General features: G+C 38.0%; 1 protein-coding gene across 1 annotated transcript in view; it reads left to right on the forward strand.

Annotated features, from left to right (window-relative positions):
* The window catches only part of astn2 (astrotactin 2), a 539,680-nt gene that overhangs the window by 438,889 nt on the left and 80,083 nt on the right, over positions 1-20,708 (forward strand). Inside the window, exons 18-19 of the mRNA XM_016552240.1 lie at positions 9,470-9,603; positions 10,438-10,586. Of these exons, the coding sequence (XP_016407726.1) occupies positions 9,470-9,603; positions 10,438-10,586 (283 nt within the window). The remainder of the gene's footprint in view (positions 1-9,469; positions 9,604-10,437; positions 10,587-20,708) is intronic.

A 20,708-nucleotide genomic window follows, 5' to 3' on the forward strand; every position in this document is an offset into this window, starting at 1 on the left:
ACTAGTTTTATAAAGCAGGTTTTAACATCAGCTTTAAGATAATACAACTTGCTTTTGATGCAACCATCAAAACTTTACATCAGTCAGTTTGCAAATAACATGGATGGAGTTTATGAGTTTTGAGAATGTATTTTAACCTTAAGTGTTTTCCATACCCTGCTGATTTTGATGCAGCCGTCAGAAGGTTTAAGGAATTAAGTTACAGCAAAAAGAGCAAATGAATGTATACAGTATTTTGTGTCCTTTTTGCCTGATTGAGCTTATTTGTCAGTCTCTTTCTAATGGAAATATGGTTATGATATGAAATTATCTGTCCATTTCCTTAAAAACACTGTACCGGAAAACAAGTCTGCAAAGGATAAAAAGTGAAATTCACAGAGCTTCTCATGTGACAGTTTTGATCCTGTTTTCATCATGGTCCCCCGCTTCGCAATCCAGCTACACATGCTTGCACATACACACTCATACACTGTTCTTTTTATATTTGTGCAAGTAGGAAACTCATCAGTCATTTTAAGATTAAGAAGGAACTCTTTGGACACAGAGAAGAGAAGAAACGTTCATTCCAGCCGTTTTCTCATACATCTGGCAGTACGTTTCTAATGCATCTCTAATCTGCAGTCAAACATAGCTTTAAAGTTGACATGAAATGGAAATTCATGTAATTTTTAATCAAAATGTCATAGCTGGGTTTTCCGGTTAAAACTTTGGACTTCTCTCTGGTGACATATATGCCAGGCGTCTCCAACCATAGACTGCAAGCTTGCTGTGCAATGCTCACTCTGCATAGAACTATATCCCGCCCTACATTTTTTTCTTATTCAATAAACTGCCGCACTCAGATGTATGTAACAATGTAGAAGAAACTTTATTCTGAAGCATACTTTATGCAATATACCGAATGCAGACAATTCTGGCTATACATACTTCTTCTGCAAAACTGCAACCTTAAGCCTTTATTATGGAAGCCCATTTATACCACATAATGAATGAATGAACGAATGAAGATAATTGTGACTTTTTCTCACAATTCAGACTTCTTTTTCTATATAAAATATAGAAAAATATAGAATATAGAGAGTTTATATATCAAAATTTGACTTTTTCTTGCAATTATGAGCAATGAACTCACAATTCTGAGAAGAAAAGTTAGAATTGTGAGATATAAACTCGCAATATCCTTTTTTTATACTCGCAATACAATTTTTTTTATCCAGTGGAGGAAACAAACAAAGAATTGCGAGATATAAACTCAGATTTCTGGAAAAACAAAATAAGTCATAATTCTGAGTTTATAGAATTGCAAGAAAAATATCAAAAATTACCTTTTTATTTTTTTTTATTCTGTGATGGAAGATATAAAGATATTCAATATAAACTCGAAATTCTAAGGAAAAAAGTCTTTTTTTGACTGAATTGCAAGAAAGAAAATTATGTTTTTAATTATTATCCTGTGGTAGAAACAAGCTTTATTCTTCATTGTAGAAAAATGTAGATGAAGATTTTGTAGATGATAAATTTTTCATCATTAAATTTAACTCTGTTTAAAGTAATGAGATGTTACAGTATAATAGCACTGATATATATATAAATGAGGTCATGATTAACCATCAGTCTAAATCAATGGAGGCTTGTAAAACAAAGTATTCAGTCACTACAGCGAAACAGCAAAAGTTTTTCTTGTTCACACACTGTCTGGCATCATACTAACTCACACTGCCAGGCACCTTTTATTTGCCTTCCAAGTTTTGCTTAAAGTTCTGATTTTTGTCGCTCTGCAAAACTTCCTAAAAGCAATTCCCCGAAAATCAGCTTAACAAGTGGAGTGTTATATTTTGTGTGTGTTGAAGATAGCCTTCACTGTAATTGAGTATACAACTTATTTTAGGAATAAAACTGCTCAGCTAGGGAATCGCCAAAGGTATGCCACCAATCCGATCATGGTACAGTCTCCGCTTTCCAAAGAAGAAAATTATAGATACTGCCCTTACAGTTTGTATTTAACCCAAGGCAATATGCTGACAGAAATCAATTTTCCAGGGAATGCTATAGCCATGGATTTTGCTAGCCATTTAAGTGGATAGAGAAAGCAAATCGAATCAGCTTATAGACACCCTGTAGCCAGTTTGCTGCTTTTCAATGATGTGCACTTTTATTTGCATTCTTCGTGTCCCCTTATGAACCCTGGATTCAATCGAAGCCATAGCTCTCTTCCTGGAAGATGGTTATAGGTGTTCCTAGAAACAGGGACATTTCCTTCACTACATTATGCCGAATGATCGGAATGACCTGTTTGCTGAGGTTTTGGGTCATCGAATGAATCAATTCCTCCGGTCAGCTGGCTAATGTTTGCACATATCAGATGCTGATTGGGGACAGTAATAAGGTGAGCTCAGATGAGTTACAACAGATACTAGCATTTAGACGTCATGATTGCCCCGCGTCTTGTCATTGGGAATGGGTTTCTCTGAGGTCTAGGGAGTTAAGAGGTTTTGTGGAACTCAGGGGTCATCAATGGTTTCAAAAAAGAAAGCAAACATTGTAAACAGTTTCCCTAAAAGTGTATTTGTTTACTGTTTACGTTTATAGTGCACAACCCACTTCAAATCTTCAGAAAGCTTGGTTTTGAATTTTGTAGGAGGCAATATTTATTAAAGTGAAATCAAAGAAAAGTGTTTGAGTAAATGTAATTAGTTAATGTACGTGGGTTTCTCTGAGGTCTAGGGAGTTAAGAGGTTTTGTGGAACTCAGGGGTCATCAATGGTTTCAAAAAAGAAAGCAAACATTGTAAACAGTTTCCCTAAAAGTGTATTTGTTTACTGTTTACGTTTATAGTGCACAACCCACTTCAAGTCTTCAGAAAGCTTGGTTTTGAATTTTGTAGGAGGCAATATTTATTAAAGTGAAATCAAAGAAAAGTGTTTGAGTAAATGTAATTAGTTAATGTACGTAAGTATCATTTTGGCTACTTTGTAGTTTTACTGAGTATCAAAGATATCAGCAACTTTTACGGTCTAATTGACTACATTTTTGAAAGAAGAATATGAACTCTTTACTTCACTACATTTGTGATGAGTAATGCAATTACTCATTAAATTTTGCATGGCAACTTTTTCTGCAACGTTTTATTTCTGCTACAAAAGTGATATCGCCATCTACAGGCCATTGAATGTACTACATCTTATGCGGTTTGCCTTTACTCACTCAAACTTGTAAACAAGGCCACTTTATGCAATTGTGAGTGCATTAGAAGGTAGCTGTGAACCGCGTGTGTTTCATGTATGAGATAAGGACATAGATGAGACCTTTTTGAAGGATATTGGTTTACTTATTCCCTTTTGAGTATTTGAGCTTAACTGAGACTTCAGTTTTCTAAGACGTTTAAGAGGCTGTTGTGTCGACCTTGATATATTGCAATTTATTGCAATGTTGTGTTCAGTTTTATTTTTTGTTCAAGACTTTTACTCAAGTAGTATTGGAATTGGACTTCTAAATTGTAATGGATTTATTTTCGCTGTAAGTTATCTGTACTTTTACTCAAGTCTGGTTGACAGGTACTCTTTGCGGAAAAGTTTAAGTTCATGTTTAATACTGTAAAATTGCTTGCTTTAAAGCAATTTTATATATAAATAATAGGGATGCACCAATGTATCGGCCAATAATTGGTATCGGCCTACAAAAGCAATTATATCGGTTATCAGCCGATTGTTTAAAAACACCCAAGATCAGGGATGATCTTATCCTGTCAATCAAAAGTCGGAAGGAAAAAAAAAACGTGTCAGACAGCAAGTTGCATGAAAAAAAAAAAGTTTATTGTGTTGAATTTAGGGCTGTCCAAGTTAAAGAAATAATAACACATTAATGCAGCCATATGAATTTGACCCTATGAATCATCTGTAGGTCAAGCCAGGGTTGCCAGGTTGTAGGTTAGCTATAAAAAAAACACTAGAGGGAGCTTAATTACTGTTAATTTTGTATGTTTGAATAAACCTGTCAAGAAGACAAGTTTTTATGAAAACTACTTCATGCAATCGAGTTGTATACATATGCGACCCATGCTGGCAAAATGAGTTGGAACGTGCATGGGCTAATTTTGAGCTACAGGCAAAAAAAAAAAGAAAAGAGTCTTATTTATAACAACAAAGATAAAATAAAAAAAGCTATATTGTGATTATTAATATAGTAATGATTATTAAGAAAAGAACTGGAGGAAAAGATGCAATGTTGCTAGGTGATTATTGCTTTGGAACCTTCAGAAAACTTTAACCCGATTTTTCTCGAAATGGACTTTGCTGACTCTATCGACTTCAAACGGGTGTCGCTCAGTCATTTTTTGTCCGATTTCAACAACTCATATAACATTTTGAAGTTCTTTTAATGAATAATTTTTGAAAATGTGCATATTATGACTCATTTTGCCAGCATAGGTCATATGTTTTTTATTCAAGTGTGATTATTATATCTGAAAATTAATAGCATTGAATATAATAGTTTTGTTCTTAATTTTAACCTATTATATACCAAATGAGAGGGTTCCCTGGCCTGCATAGTTTACAACATTGGTTGGGAGATTTTTTTTTTTTCTCTCATTAAGAAAACAAGACTATCGGTATCTGCAGATATAATTTTGAATAACTGCCTATCGTATGAGGCTGAGAAATTTAGTATCGGTGCATCTGAAATAAATAAACATGATGTGACTGGAGTGCCGAATTGCACAGCTTGTACAAGCATATCCTTATCACTATGATCAGATTCTTTCTTAACTGCTATTTTCTCACCACTGTCATTTTTGTTTTGGTTTTTAATTGGTTTTTGAGAGGAAAGTGTGCAACACATTTTGACATATGCATGTAAACTTCATTTGCAGCAGCATGGGCAGTTTCAGGAAGTTTGTTAGTAAACTGCTGCTCAGGTATTTAAAACTTATTTTTAGTGAATAACAAAAAAGAACTTCACTGCCAGTACATCAGGGTCTTTAGGGTTCCCCGTCGTACACCCTTTCTGTCTGACCGCCGTTAGATCTCCCTTCATTACACACACACACACACACATAAACACACACACACACACACAGACATAAAAACACACGTCCCTAATTACCCTCCCTGTTTACTCAGTCAAAACTGGCTTAGGTTACTCTGCATACATAAACAAAGCCATAATCGTTTTGTCTATTTTTCACATGTGCAGTTGACCAGTCAAGCGTGGTTTTTCTAGGAAACCGCTGGTGGTAAATGTGTGTGCACGTTTGCGGCTCTCTGTTTGTCCATGAGCGGGGCTGCACTCATCAGCATTGATATTTCATGTTTTCTGATCATCTGTTTCCCTTTCGCAGAAACTTTTTTTTAACCCTTTTCGCAACTGCCAAATGCCACTCTAATGGGCATATTTGTTAAACATTAAATTTTCTTTCACTTTCATAGCATTGGCTGGTAATGCATGATTCGACATGAAGAACAGCTCCTTCACGTAGACTCTTGGATTCATAGCCAACACACACCCCAAAATGTGCCCTTCCTTCACCTCCAAATACATTTTTAACTAGTTTTATATGCCACACTTCTGTGGGTTTGTCACACTGTTGTTTGACATTGTTTTACTGCCCACGCCTTATGTTTCTGTGGAAAAGCTTTCTCATTTAATCAATGGTTTCTCTCCAGGGTCCTTCCTTACTTAAGGGTTACTATCAGCATATACTGTCTCGTGCATTACAATAAATGGCATTTCTTTACTTAGTGTTTTTACTTTACTTATTTCTTAAATCAAGATACATTTACTTGAAAAGCAAAATGTCTTAGAATATTAAGTCTTCAAAAAAAAATAAAAAAAATAAAATGTATAAATAAAATCTGTCATTGGGGTAAGAAAAATAAACCTAATTCAAAGGATAACTTTGAAAACAAGATTATTTTTCTTACCCCACTGGCATTTTTTTCTTCTAGTTTTAAGCATAAAGTCACTTCATTTAGAAACAACTTGTCAGAAAATAAGACTTAATATCTCAAGTAAATGTAATGTATCTTGAATGTTTAGATGTTTATACTGGAAAACAAGACAAAAAATACTAACTAACTAACTAGAATGAATGAATAAATAAATAAATATATAAATACATTTCTTTGTTTTGCTTAACAAAATGTATCTTGATTTAACAATGTTTAGATATTTGTAATGAGATTTTTTTTTTTGCAGTGTATATAAGCTATTTTATTACATCTTAGCAGTAAAATGCTAGTTATATTACTTTAATTATTTAACTGGTTTTAATGTTTTGGTTCATATCCATTAGTTCCAAATATGAGAAAAAAAAGAGTACCTTTCATTCTTAAAGTTCAGTGGATTATCCCCACAATAGTGCTTATCTCATGGTTATTGTATATATAAACCATTTTTGTAGAGTTTCCAGTAAAAACAACTGTATGGTAATACATATATATATATATATATATATATATAGTGTTTCCGTGATTTGGGTCACGCCACCCACCCCACACTTGCACCTCTCCCTTCACTCTCTGTTTTGACTTCCACGACTCTGTGCCTCTGCCAGGCATCTCTCATGCAAGTCATTATACCGCAATGGATTGCAGTGTTTCCCCTCCATCTCTCTGCCGCTGTAATAACTTCTCATTCATCAAGGCCGTTTAAAGAGAGTTGCCTGTGCGTAAATACGGGGTGAGGTCTGGCAGCCAGAGACCTGCTGATGCTATCAGAGAGATGGACGGCTTCCTCATCACTGTCTGCTGCTGCCTGTAAGGAAGGCTACACTTTCTGACTGCTGTTCTTTTGCTCCACTTTAAAAATATCCTGTTAAATTATTGGTATAAAAAAAGTGCCTTGTGTTCTTAAATCGTCTCAAAATATCAAACATCTAAAATCCCCTGACTGGATGGAATCAAAGTCTTGAAGCTAAAAAATTGGAGTCTTTGACCATTATACACTACATGGTTTTCTATGAAATCTGTCACCTCAAATGTGCAGTCTGGCTCTGAGTTTCAGCAACTAGCGTCAACTTCTCCAGACTGTAAGTCAAGGCAAAAATCAGGGCAAAAGTCGTGTAATGTCAACTGCAGCCAGCAACTTATTTGCTCATGCTCATGCTCTCTCTTGTGCTTGCTTTCATGCACACGTAACGTACAATTGACTGAATGTGATTCAGTGCCTCAATATACTCACAGTGAAGCTATTTTTTGATTCTCCGTTCTTTGCTTGCAAAAGAAGTTGAAAATACCACCAATATACAGTTAGCAAACATCTAGAAACCATCCATGCTGTTGAAAGCAATGTTTAGATTAATATTTAAATATATGATGCACAATTTCTTCTCAATAACAAATTAAATACAGCAAATAATGACAGTGGTGAGAAAACAGCAGTTAAGAATGCATCTAATCATAGCGATGTGGATACTGTATGTTTGTACCAGCTCCTGTCGACAAATGAGGACATTCAAATTACACTGTTATAAGAGTTTGATTATAAAGTATACTTGAGACTATAGACCTGGGGTCTCCAACCTTTTTGTGTGATTATTATATCTGAAAATAAATAGCTTCGAATAAAATAGTGTTGATGTTCATTTTAACCTCTAATGTACCAAATGAGAGGGTTCCCTGTATAGTTTACAGCATTAGTTGGGAGAATTATTATTATTTTTTTCCCCTTAAGAAAAACAAACTATCGGTATCAGCAGATATCATTCTGAATAATGGGCTATTGGTATCAGTTGGTGCATCTCTAATAATAAATATCAATTATATATTGATCATTAATGTTTGTTCATAGTGCATTAACTAATGTTAAGAGATGCAACTCTAAAATTTTAAAATGTATTAGTATTCTGAAACCTTGTAGCCAATCAGAGGTTCCAAATCAAAACTAACAATGAACTATACTAATACAGCATTTATTAACCTTCGTTACAGTTGGACTCTTATTGTAAAGTGTTCATGTAATCTGAAAAGTCATTCTCAAAGATGGCCATCTTTAAATATCTACACAAAGGCCATAGCATTGAAATTACATACTCTCACATTTTATTTGCTTCAATTTGATGATCAGTACTGGGGATAATGCATTACAAGTAACACAAGTTATCTAATCAGATTACTTTTTCCAAGTAGCTAGTAAAGTAACACATTACTTTTTAATTGATATGAAAATATCTGAGTTACCTTTTCAAATAAGGAATGACAGCCCCCATGTTGAGAGAAATCGGGAGTAAGTGAGTTGGAGTATGGAGGCGTTGTTTGCTTTATGTAAACATGATGTTACTGTAGTTCTAGGCTAAATGTGAACATGCATTTACTCATCTCACTTGCCCAAAAATAGATTCAGTATTTCTCAAAATGAATAAAAGCAGTAAAATGCAAACCTGCAGTAATTAAATATGTTAAATAACACAAATATGTATTTATTTATATATTTAATCCCATTTTATTAACCAGTGTCTTTACTGCTGACCATGCTAATAAGCAAAACATTCTTTATATAAACATAACATGTTTCTTTTCTTTTCTTTTCTTTTTTTTTTCTTTTCTTATTACTGAAGAGATTGACTTTCTTCTCCTGCTCTTTCTTCTCCTGCATACTTTTCTTAATCCAGAATGGCAGCACAGTTGAAAGGTTTGTTTAAACTGTGCCCTCTACAGTACATGCATGAATTTGCATTTCCTTCAAGATGAGGCTTATTCATTTCACATTTGACAGTTATGAAAGGGCTTTTACATTAGCCAAAAACAGAACTTTTTATATCAAAAACAAACAAGCAAGTCCAGCTCAGATGAGAAAAAGTAACACAAAAGTAACGTAATGCATTACTTTCCATAAAAAAGTAACTAAGTAATGCCATTAGTTACTTTTTAAGAGAGTAACACAATATTGTAAAGCATTACTTTTAAGTAACTTTCCCCAACACTGTTGATGATTATTTAATCAAAATAACAAAATATGGCCTTCTCACACCAGACAAGAAGCACAGCATTGCAACTAGGACAACTCACAGGTATCACACATCGGATGTGTCACGTTCAATTCAAAACAGTTAGCCTAATCACCAAACAGGCAAAAGTTCACTTCAACCAGTCGACCTCAGTTGGAAAGACAGCTTTAGAATGAGTCACAACCTCTTGTCTCACTGTGTGCTGTCCCTCGGCTGTGTCACAGTTGCCCCCTCCTTCTCTTCCCCGCACTTGTCTTATTATTGCCCCAGAGACGGAGTCTCTTGGCATTCACACGTGGGGTGACCTTTTTTGGTACAGCTTCCAATTAAATCTTGACAGGTTCTTGTCTATACAAAGTGCCCTGAGATCGCCTTACCCTGCGTAACTTCACAGAGTTACACCACTTTTTGAGTGGAGGTGGCAGAGCGTGGTTGGCGACTCCTGGTGACTCATCGAGTACGGCGGAAGGACGTTTGCTCGTGGAGATAATTGTGTTTCTCTCACCTGTGCCATTTATTTTGCAGGCTTTCAAAAGTGCCACGATGAGCTCATACTGGTGTGCGGGGAAGGGTGATGTCATCGAGAACTGGTGCCGCTGTGACCTAACAGCGCTTGGCAAAGACGGGCTTCCCAACTGCAGCCCCCTGCGGCGGCCCGTGTAAGTTACCCTGAACGGGTGTCATGAAAGCACCTTTATGCAATACTTGATTCATGGCATCACTTTTTGGCAGAATGTTAAGGCATCCTAGACTTTGGTAAGACAAATGATGCCGCCTCATCTTCACTGCCAACTTGTGAGGCAGTGTCTCATCAAGGCAATTGTTTGGTGACTCAGTATGTCCATTACATTACATGCTGAGTCACATAATGAAAAATGTACATAGCTTTTGTACAAAAACACCTTCTTAAAATGTAAGGGCGAACTAAACTACTTTGTATGTGTTTTTGAAAGAAATCTCTTCTGCTCACCAAGAAAAAACTGTAATATTGTGAAATATTATTACAATTTAAAATTGTATATGCAAATATATGTTAAAATGTAATTTATTCCTGTGATCAAAGCAGATTTTTTGGCTTCATTGTAGTCGTCAGTGTCTCATGATCATTCAGAAATCATTCCGGCACCAATAGCCTGGTGGAAAACTGTGATACATTTTATTTTTCAAGTGCACAGATTAATAGAAAGTGTTTTTTTTTTTTTTTTACTTTGTATTTTTTATGTATTTACTGTCACTTTTCCCTTTATCACTTTAACGTGTCCTTCCTGAATAAAATTATTTGTTAAGTATTACTTTAAAAAAACAAAACAAAACAATGAACAAAATACAATTCATGATTTAGACAGTCCTCTTTTGTGAATGAAATAAACATTCAATTTAATTTTGTTACGAACTGGCCCGCAAGATCCAAACTGATCAGTGGGTTTTGGGAAGGAGCCATTCTGTCAAATCGTACTAATATGCACATAATGTTGGCTTTTTAATTTTCAAAGATTGAGACTGGCTCCACACCTGGAACCCTCCAGTACGATGGTGGCGCTGGAATGGATTGATGTTGAACCTCTGGTTGGCTACAAGGTTTCAGATTACATCATTCAACATAAGCGAGTCGAGGACCCATCAGAGGCGGAAATCTACACAGGTAAGCACAACTCACAGGCTTCTGAACAATATTACAGAGAACAGCACCTGCTTCACTCAACTGTAAATAAAATCTGTACAAAAACGGCTTCTTAAAATATAAGGGGGACTATACTACTGGTCAAAAGTTTGTAATAATTTAGATTTTTGTTAAAGGATTAGTTCACCCAAAAATGAAAATTCTGTCATTAATTACTCACCCTCATTACTCACCTTTGTTCATCTTCGGAACACAGATTAAGATATTTTTGATAAAATCTGAGAGCTCTCTGACCCTCCGTAGACACCAATGAAACTGTGTTGTTCCCAGGTCCAGAAACGTAGCAAGGACATCGGTAAAATAGTCCATGTGACATCAGTGGTTCAACTGTCATTTTACGAAGCTACGAGAATACTTTTTGTGCACAAAGAAAACAATAATAACATAATTTACTCAACAATTCTTCTTCCCGAGTCTTCCACCATTTTGGAGAGTACCCCAGACCGTAATCAACGTAATCAGCGTTGTTGACGCTCAGTATGCGCATGATCTCTACCTTACATAAACAGCGCTGATTACGTTGATTACGTTCTGTCTACAGACGGTCAGGGAGCTCTCAGATTTTATCAAAAATATCTTAATTTGTGTTCCGAAGATGAACGAAGGTCTTACGGGTTTGGAACGACATGAGGGTGGGTGAGTAATTAATGAGTAAAAAAATAGTCATTCATTTTGGGGTGAACTAACCCTTTAAAGGGTCATTAATTGCCTCTGTTTTTTATCATTTAATTTAATTTTATCATTCATTTATCATTTTTTATCATGTTCATTTATCAAGATTTTTACATCATTAGTAGTTAATTTAGAAGTAATAGGCTTCTGTCCTGTTTTTAACCCCCCTCATCAGAACGCTCCATTTGAATAGGTGTGGTGGATTGTAGACTCTGAAGTAAACACCCTCTGCTATGATTGGCTAACTGTTGTGTATGTTTGACAGTCTACATCCTTCACAGCTGGACGCTGCTGTGATTTAGGTTAAACAGCATAAATACTCATATGTTTAACAGACAAAACAATAGTGATCATGTAATAAAAACAGTTACTCATGACATTACTGTCAGATCTAATATAGTCGGCACAGCATTGTCTTTTAGTTTCAATCTTTCTGAAAATCCTGTGTCGAATTTTGCCTTGTTTTAAACCAATCCGCGGTAAAATGTGTGAACAAAGGACCAAATTCTTACTGATGCGGTCTGGATCTTCATTAAAAATAAAGTTTATTCACTCTTTTCTAACATTGGGATCAGAAGGAAGGCAATGCAAAGACTGTTTTTTTTTTCCACAACTTGGCATTGCACAGCATCTTGTTGTCTTCAAAGCCATCTTTATCGTTTGGTTTCTCCGTAGATCTGCGCGTTCGCCTCTCTCGTAAACACTACATGCGTGAATCGGTGGGCGGCGCTAAACAGGCAGTAATGTAGAGCAGGCGTTAATCTTCTTCTGCGGAGGCAGTGTTTAGCCACACTGTTACATCATAGAGTCGTACATTCCAAAAACTGTTGTTTTTGGCAGACTGGCTTCAATATAAGCTGTTTTTAGACTAACAACAAAGTTTTGAGTTCTGAAACTTACAAGACGTTTTTGTAGTGCAAAGACCTCTTATATGTGAAAATATCAAGGGAATTTTGTTTCATGACTCACAAGTCTCTTATGCTTATTAACGCTGCATTTATTTGATAAAAATACAGTAAAAACAATAATATTGTGAAATATTGTTAATTTAAAACAAATGTTTTCTATTGTAATATAGTTTAAAATGTAATTTATTTCTGTGATCAAAGCTGAATTTTCAGCATCATTACTCCAGTCTTCAGTGTCACATGATCCTTCAAAAATCATTCTAAAATGCTCATTTGCTGCCCAAAAAACATTTCTGATTATTATCAATGCTAAAAACAGTTCCATTTCAGGAACTCGAGCTGCGTCGAGACCCTGTGGGAACGGCTTCAGCGTGACCACGCTCTGAATCACGTGTGTAATCAATCCAATGGATGGGCTCGACGTCACGGATGGGGTGACGTAGTGACCAGGAAGCTATAAAGGCATGTGCAGTGGAAACAGTGGCAGCTTCTGTCATTCAGCGAAGCGCTCTGTGTGTATATTTCTTATTTACCGTTGTCTGTCACTATTACAAATAAGTCAGCAATGCCTAAGGCAGAAGATAAGTCCAAGGGTGGGCATGATAAAAGCAAACATCAGTTTAGGCTGTGTGTTCCTCCCTGCCCTCGTTACATCACAGGCGGGGATACACACAGCCTTTGCGTTGTTTGCTTGGGGGCGAAGCACGCTGAGTCAGCTCTCGAGGGATCTGACTGTCCGCATTACAAGCGCCTCTCGCTGCGTACGCTTCGCTCCCGGAGGGCTCTCTTCGAGGAGGGAGCCCTCGCCAGCGTTCCTCACGGCTCAGGCCTCGCTCCTGCCGAGGCAGAGCAGCGGCGGCGGTCGTGGGGATCGCAGATGGATCTGGTGGAGGGAATGGAGATGGGCGAGTCCTTTTCTTCTTCCTCGACCACCAGATCCAACACCCCCTCCCAGGGTTTGGAAGCACGCTCCCTGAGGAGAGGGCTTGACGCTCAGATTATCATCCTCCGAGGAGGGCGAGGTCGAGAGGGTCGACGAACCCCCTCAGTCCACCCAGTATGAGGAGTTAGTGGAGATAATAACTCGTTCTGTGGCCAAATTAAATCTCGAATGGCCCACTGAGAAGCAGGCAGAACCAAAAAAAGCAAGCTAGATGAACGCTTTTTACGGTCTGATGCTCCCTCCACGCCGGGGCTTGCCGTTCTTCCCCGATCTCCACACCGAGGTGTTGAGATCGTGGGCGAGAATATTCTTGGCGCACCTCTTTATTCCATCATTAGTCAATTATTCCAATGTTGTGGGACTAAGTGAGCGCAGTTATAGGGTGATGTCCCGGGTTGAACAGACGCTTGTGGGCTATCTGTCTCCTGGCGTGGCATCGTCCCTAAAAGCCCCAGCATTTCCCACCAAGCCGCTTTATACCACTTCAGCGCTGGTGGGCAAAGGGTATATGGCAGCAGGTCAGGCTGGTTCATGCCTTCACACAATGGCTGTATTACAGGCATACCAAGCGGACCTGCTAAAAGAGCTAAATGAGCGCGAGGAAGTTAAAGCCGATGATATTAGCAAACTCTGGCGAACCGCTGATTTGTCTCTCCACGCCACAAAAGAGCTATCGGGCAGTCTATGGCAGCCTTAGTGGCCGCGGAGAGGCATCTGTGGCTGACCCTGTCCGACATTAAAGAGAAGGACAGGGTCTTCCTTCTCGACATCCCGCTTGCGGTTTCAGGAGGCCCGTAAACAAGCGGCGGCGTTTCCTCCCTCGCTTGTCTCTAGCTCATGGGGCTGCTGGACGGGAGCAGTCCCAGCCGTATGCCTGCTCCTCGTATCAGGAAGCACAGAAATTGAGCGTGGGGATCGGGGCTCATGGTGACTCTCGCGGTCGAAGGCTTCGAAGCCGAAGGCTGATCTGAGTACCGTCCTTTTGGCCAAGAAGTATTCGACCAAGAAGCCCTGATATTTATGTTCCATGGCTTCTGAGGGCAGCCCCCACTGGGGAAGAGCAGTGTACACATCATTACCTGGTGCCCGTCTCTCCTCAGTGCCCTCAGGAGACCGAGCTGTTAACCCTGCCACCGCCGGTGCTTCAGGGCACAGCGGTCTCTGCCCGAAAACGTATCGGCTCTGGGAGGATCACTGCTGGTGCGGTCGTTCCCTGCCGGTCCTCCGCTTCAGGGCACCAAACTAGCCGCTCCTATTACACCGGAGGTCAGTCTCGAGAGACTGATTCCCTTAGTAGATTTTCTGGCACCGTGGAAGCTTCTGCCAAATATCTCACGGTCCTGCAGACTGTAAAAAGTGGTGACAGAATTCAGTTTGGTTCTCCTCTGCCTCGTTTCAACGGGATCATTTCCACTGTGGTGGGTTCCGAGCAGGCTCCGGTATTAGAACAAGAAGTAAACACTCTCTTGAGGAAGGAGGCCATCGAGGTGGACCCTCCTCTCGACAGAGAGTCCGGGTTCTACAGCTGGTACTTCATTGTTCCGAAGAAGAATGGGGGGGTGTGTCCGCTTTTAGATGGACCCTCCTCTCGACAGAGAGTCCGGGTTCTACAGCTGGTACTTCATTGTTCCGAAGAAGAATGGGGGGTTGTGTCCGATTTTAGATCTGCGCCAGTTGAACCGCTCAGTCATGCGACTGAATTTCAGGATGCTCACGCTCAAGCAAGTAGTGTCTCAGATCAGGTCCGAGGACTGGTTTGTCACAATCAACCTAAAGGATGCATACTTTCAACGGGGTCAGTCTGCTGCTAGTAGATATTTGGCCCCTTCTGGCCGGATCGAGTATGGTTCTCTGACCTGATTTCCCTTCTCGACGGCTCTCCATGGGAGATTCCCGTCAGGAGGGATCTCCTCTCACAGGGCAGAGGGTACGATCTTTCACTCCCGCCCGGAGCTGTGGAAGCTGTGGGTGTGGCCCCTGAGGGGACACAACTCGTAGCTTCCAGTCTCACAACTGAGGTTGTTGAGACCATCCTCCAATCCAGAGCTCCCTCAACAAAGAAACTGTGTGCCCTGAAGTGGAAGCTTTTCATTTCCTGGTATGGAGATCGTCAGCTTGACCCAGTTAACTGCCCGGTCGGTTCAATGCTGGAGTTTTTGCAGGCTCGATTCTCCACTGGGTTGACCCACTCCACCTTAAAGGTGTACGTGGCGGCTATAGCGGCTTACCACGCCTCTCTTAGGGGTCAGTCTGTGGGAAGACACCCCCTGGTTACACGTTTCCTCCGCGGTGCGCTGAGGCCCCCGGTATGCTCTCGTGTCCCACCGTGGGACCTGGCTGTGGTCTTGGAGGCTCTCTGTAAACCTCCTTTTGAACCTATAGAGGAGGTTTCAGATTGAGTTTTGACACTTAAAGGGGTCATATGATGCAATTTCAAGTTTTCCTTTTTCTTTGGAGTGTTACAAGCTGTTCATGAATAGATAAGATCCCTAAAGTTGCAAAGACTAAAGTCTCAAACCCAAACAGATATTTTTTATAAAAGTTAAGACTGGTCCAAGCCCTTCTAAAATGCCTCGTTTAAACACGCCCCCACATGTCTATGTCACGATGTAGGAAGATACTGTCTTCTTATTAGCCATTTCATCGTTGAAGAGAGTCAGAGATTTGCAGGCCCTGTCTGTGGCCCCCTCCTTCCTAGGAAAGACCAATGTGCATCGATGGAGGATTTATTTGTTTTTCTTAATTTTCACTATTTCTTTTAACCTAATGGACCTTGTCCAATCTTACAAGATTCTTCCAATAATTTAGATGTGAATGTACCATTCTTACATCTGTGATCGACTTATAAATCTAATTTCCCAATGCTGGGAAACTGCAGTTCAGTCAGGGCTCTATGATGATGTTATCCTTGTAGCCTGCGGTCAGAGTCTGAATACATAACTGATTGTCTTGTTGATCTGGTCAAATCTCGTTAAGCTTCCATGGCACTACAATTTCAGGGTTACAGGAGCAGAGGGAGATAAAGAGGAGGGCTGGGAGATGGGTTACTAACAGCCTGTGTGACTGGCAGTGACCTGCACCTGTCTGTCCAAGTCATGGCTTGTAAGTCAGAGTTTGGGTGACCGGAATCTAATAAAAGAGGAGAGACGAAATGTTAAGGTTGAAAAGGTGGGTTTAGACATCGCAACCAATCCATCCAGCAGAAGGAGGAGTGCTGATGAGTGAAACCAGGATATGAAGACTCTGATCGACAGACCTTCATCAGTTACAGACACTGACAGCAGGATTACACCCTCCAGCGGCCTGAAACGCTGACCATCAGCTGATCGTCTCATGTTGTGTTGTTCATGAGGCTGACTTTGCGTGTAGTTCAACTGCTTGTTCCGAAGCAGAGTTTGATTATCACATTGCAAAATTTCAATGTGAACCGTGCGTTCAAACATTCGGCAAGTAACAAGTTGAGAGAAAATGATACCAGCGTCACCTTGATGTACCAAGTGCCGTGCAAAAAAATCTAATAAATAAACAATAACAAAAGACACAAACAATCGCATAACACAATTTACAGATCTGTGCATATTAAAGTTAAAAAAACATTGAAATATAAAGCCTGCATGTTCTGCTTGTCTCTATGTGACTGAGCGCTGCAAGTTTTTCAAAGGTCTTCATAACAACATGTCAAAATAAAAGTTTAACTTATATGTAAGTTAACTTTAACTTATATTAATATGTTACTCTTGTGCAACAGAATGCACTTCTCAAAATCACACTAGTAGTGTTGTTATAATTGTATATATATATATATATATATATATATAATATTGTTATGATAATAATAATAATAATAATAATAATAACAATAACAATTTATTATTATTATTATAAATGAAAGTTTTATAAATTCAATTGATTAGACAAACATTAACGCTTTAATAATAAAACTATTAAAATGAAATCCATAAAGAAAAAAATGAATTTACAATATGCATGTATGTATGTATGTATGTATGTATATATGTATATATATATATATATATATATATACACACACACATATATATATATACATATACAGTTATACACAATACACTTGTGTTTGTCTGCAGCAGATGCAAGAGGTGAAAAGAATGCAAGCTGTTCTATAAAGATATAAGACAGGAAGGCATTGAATGAGAAATGCAAACCGTAAGCAAACAATTATGCAAATTATATGTCATCAGCAGGGTTTTACTTCCACACAGCCCAGACCACTGATCATAAGTGGACTTAGAAAACCACTTTCACACAAAGTTAACCAAACTATGAAAGCACCGCTCTAATAGCTCCAGTGTGAAAGCCCCTAAGAAAACCCTGTGATGACAACATGCTTATTTTCTATCCTGTGATTATCAGATTGTGACCATAAACAAAGGTGAAAGACACGCTGACAGGGGCTCTTTTCTCTGAGATTCAAACATCTTTTGGATCATATATCACATTCTGTAAAATTTGAGACAAAAATACACTCTTTGTTTTACAACAAAGGGATCAACTGTTACGATATGAAATAAGAGGATTTGTGGAATAATGAGAGACATTTGGAAATTCTTCAAGGAGGACATTTTGCAGTTTAAGACAGAATGCCTGGGAAAAGAAAACACAGTGTCAACAAGAACAAATTATTTAATAGCTAAACAAATAGTCAAGTCATCTTTCTTAATCCAAATTTCTGGTGTTTTGCTTTTTTTTTTCCAATGAAAAGATGCAATAATTTGCTGTCCCTCTGAAATGATTTGTCCTTTGCAATAATGTCAAAAAAAATAATTTAAAACTATTTTCTGCCTCTCACCTCCAACCATCCGATTTCATTATGTTTTCATATTCCTTTATTGACTTGTTTTAGCTGATGCATCTGCATGCACCTTTGTTGTCCCCATTTCTTTACACATTGTCTTTCCATCTCAAAGAGTTTGTTACTTGCCATTCAGCCAGACATGTTAGAGTTATTAAAATCCTGTAAACATTATTAGTGAGTGCAGTGCTACAAAGCTCAAAAGAAACTCAAAAGTAAAAAGTCTATATTAAAATTATTATTTTTATTATTATTATTATTAATAATAAATGTATTTATTTATTTATTAATAAATGTAATAATTTATTAATTTTACTTTACTTTACATTATCTACTTTACTTTAATATCTTTTTTTTTTTAAATCTGTTCAAAGATGTCGGACTAACTCTCCCAAAGTTTAACAAAGAGTTAAATGTGTAAACATTTTACTGGAGATTCATAACTTTGGCCAAGTTCTGATCTGAAGTGAATCAGTACATGTCTGAATGCTTTCTAAAACTGATGCTTAGTCTGCAATATTTACATTTTGCCACGAGGACTATACAGTTAAAAAGTGAAAACAAAAATAATATTTTATCCAAAACCCCCCCTTCTCTCTTTCTGGTAATTCATGTTGTGATAAAAAAATAAAATAAAAAATCACAACCAACTATTGTGTTCACCTTAGGCAGTTGACTCACTGCCCACACATATGTTTTACATTTACTAATTAAACTAAATGAAATGTTTAGCTTTGTGCTGACCAATGCTGGGAAGCCAGAATGTTCTTGTCTTGCCATCTATAAACAACTTTATTACATGCTGTTTGCCTCACAATTTTGTACACATAAAATCAGATTCTCGGCAACAATGTGTCACCACGCGTTACCATTAGCTTAACATCCTGAGCCTGGCTGACACATATTCGCACAGCGGGATGAGGAAGGTTTTACATGTTCAACACTGCGAGTCTGCAATTCTAATGGGTTCAGACAAGACCTCAACTCGCTTTCTGTACTTTTACGGTCTCCACTTTAACACTTTTTTTTATTTGCATTGGAAAAAAGAAGGATTTAGGAGGGACAGAACTTTACCTTTATATTATATTGATCCCTGAAAGAGGGTCGACAGTATGCTTTTTGCACGTTCCCTTCATTTTCTGGCACCAGAGTTGTGTGGTAAATTGTTTTGATGGCTCTTTTTATTTGGCTGTTGCAGAAGAACTCTGTTTCTAGTGTTTATTTTTGTGCTTTTTGGAGTTGCAAGTAATGCAAGTAAAACTCACTGTCCTAAAAGTCAAAATGAATCCATCATGGACACAGTCAAAACATTAGACAATCCAAAATCAACAATTTAGTACATCATTACTAGGAAAAGGGAAAAACAAGGGAAAATTTACAGTGCAATTATAACAGATTGACATAATAATAATAATAATAATAATAAACAAAAAATGACATTTTCCAGGATGTAGGAAGTATAAATGTGGCAACATATCATCTCAAATACAAGGACACCATCATTTGGGTCATGTAATTGAATAAAGTGGCCAAGCATGTAACTAATTTTACATAAATCCACCATTGTCAAAAATAGGTTTTGTTGTGTAGAAATGCGAATAAAGGGTTAGGTAACATGGTGAATCCATATCTAGTTGAATAGATCAGTCATCTAACAGAAAAGGCTGGATGAATGGGACTTTTTTTAGTATTGTGAACATGTTGGTTGGAATGCTGTTGCCTTTTTGACAATGAAAGCGTTGAACTCTTGCCACATAGACAGAATTGTTGTAAACCTCTAGATGGCATCCGTTTGCTGAAGCACAGCTCACTGGCACAGTCAAGGACTTGAGTAGTGCTGGAGGAACCAAGTGAGATGTTTCATGGATATTGCTATCTGTTAGCTCTGACCTTGTGAAATTTAACGGAGATTGCATGAAGCCAAACCATAGTCCCTTTTCAAAATCACATTTTGGATATGGAACCAACATAAAAGGACTCGCCCTACTGTGCAGCTGACATTTGTCTCTCTCTCATCTGATTCCTTCATTTCCTGCCACATTTGTCCATTTGATTTAGGGCCAACTGCTTTAAAAGTTTCCAGAAGCATTTGAACATGGTGGACGATAAGCGAAAAGAACATATACAGGCATATGACGTAAAGCATTTTCTGTTCTTTTTTAACATTTCATTGCTCAGCAGTTGCTCTGTTTGCAGATGTGTTTGGCTTCAGACTTAGAATCTCAGACATTTGTTTGTAGACTTTGGTATCTTGGCAAATCTGAGCAGAATGAGACTGTTGAGATCTCTTCTAAAACTCTCCATTTGCTCTCTATTTAATCGTATTGCTGTCTAGGGGAAATGACTGAGATATCAGGAAGATCTAATTTCTGAATCGTTTATGGTGAGAAAATTGGTTACTGTAATGAATTCAGGTCATGTGAACCTCACCGTTTTGGGCAGACTACTATTATATCTTACATTTTTAGTGGCTGTTCTAGTGGTTGTTCTTGTTTGGTCACACTTTTGTTTGGGGATCAGTTCCCATTAACTACAACTTTTGCCTCAAACTCCAAATGTGCTGCTTATTATTAGTTAGTAAAGAAGTTAAGTTTAGGTATGGGGTAGGGTTAAGGGATCTAAAATATGGTCAAGCAGAATAAGGCATTAATGTAAGTACTTTATAAGTACTTTAGCTTTATAAGTACTAATAAACAACCAATATACTATTAATATGAATTCTAATAAGC

This window comes from Sinocyclocheilus rhinocerous, unplaced genomic scaffold (genome assembly GCF_001515625.1).
Source record: "Sinocyclocheilus rhinocerous isolate Xijiao unplaced genomic scaffold, SAMN03320098_v1.1 scaffold285, whole genome shotgun sequence".
NCBI lineage: Eukaryota > Metazoa > Chordata > Actinopteri > Cypriniformes > Cyprinidae > Sinocyclocheilus > Sinocyclocheilus rhinocerous.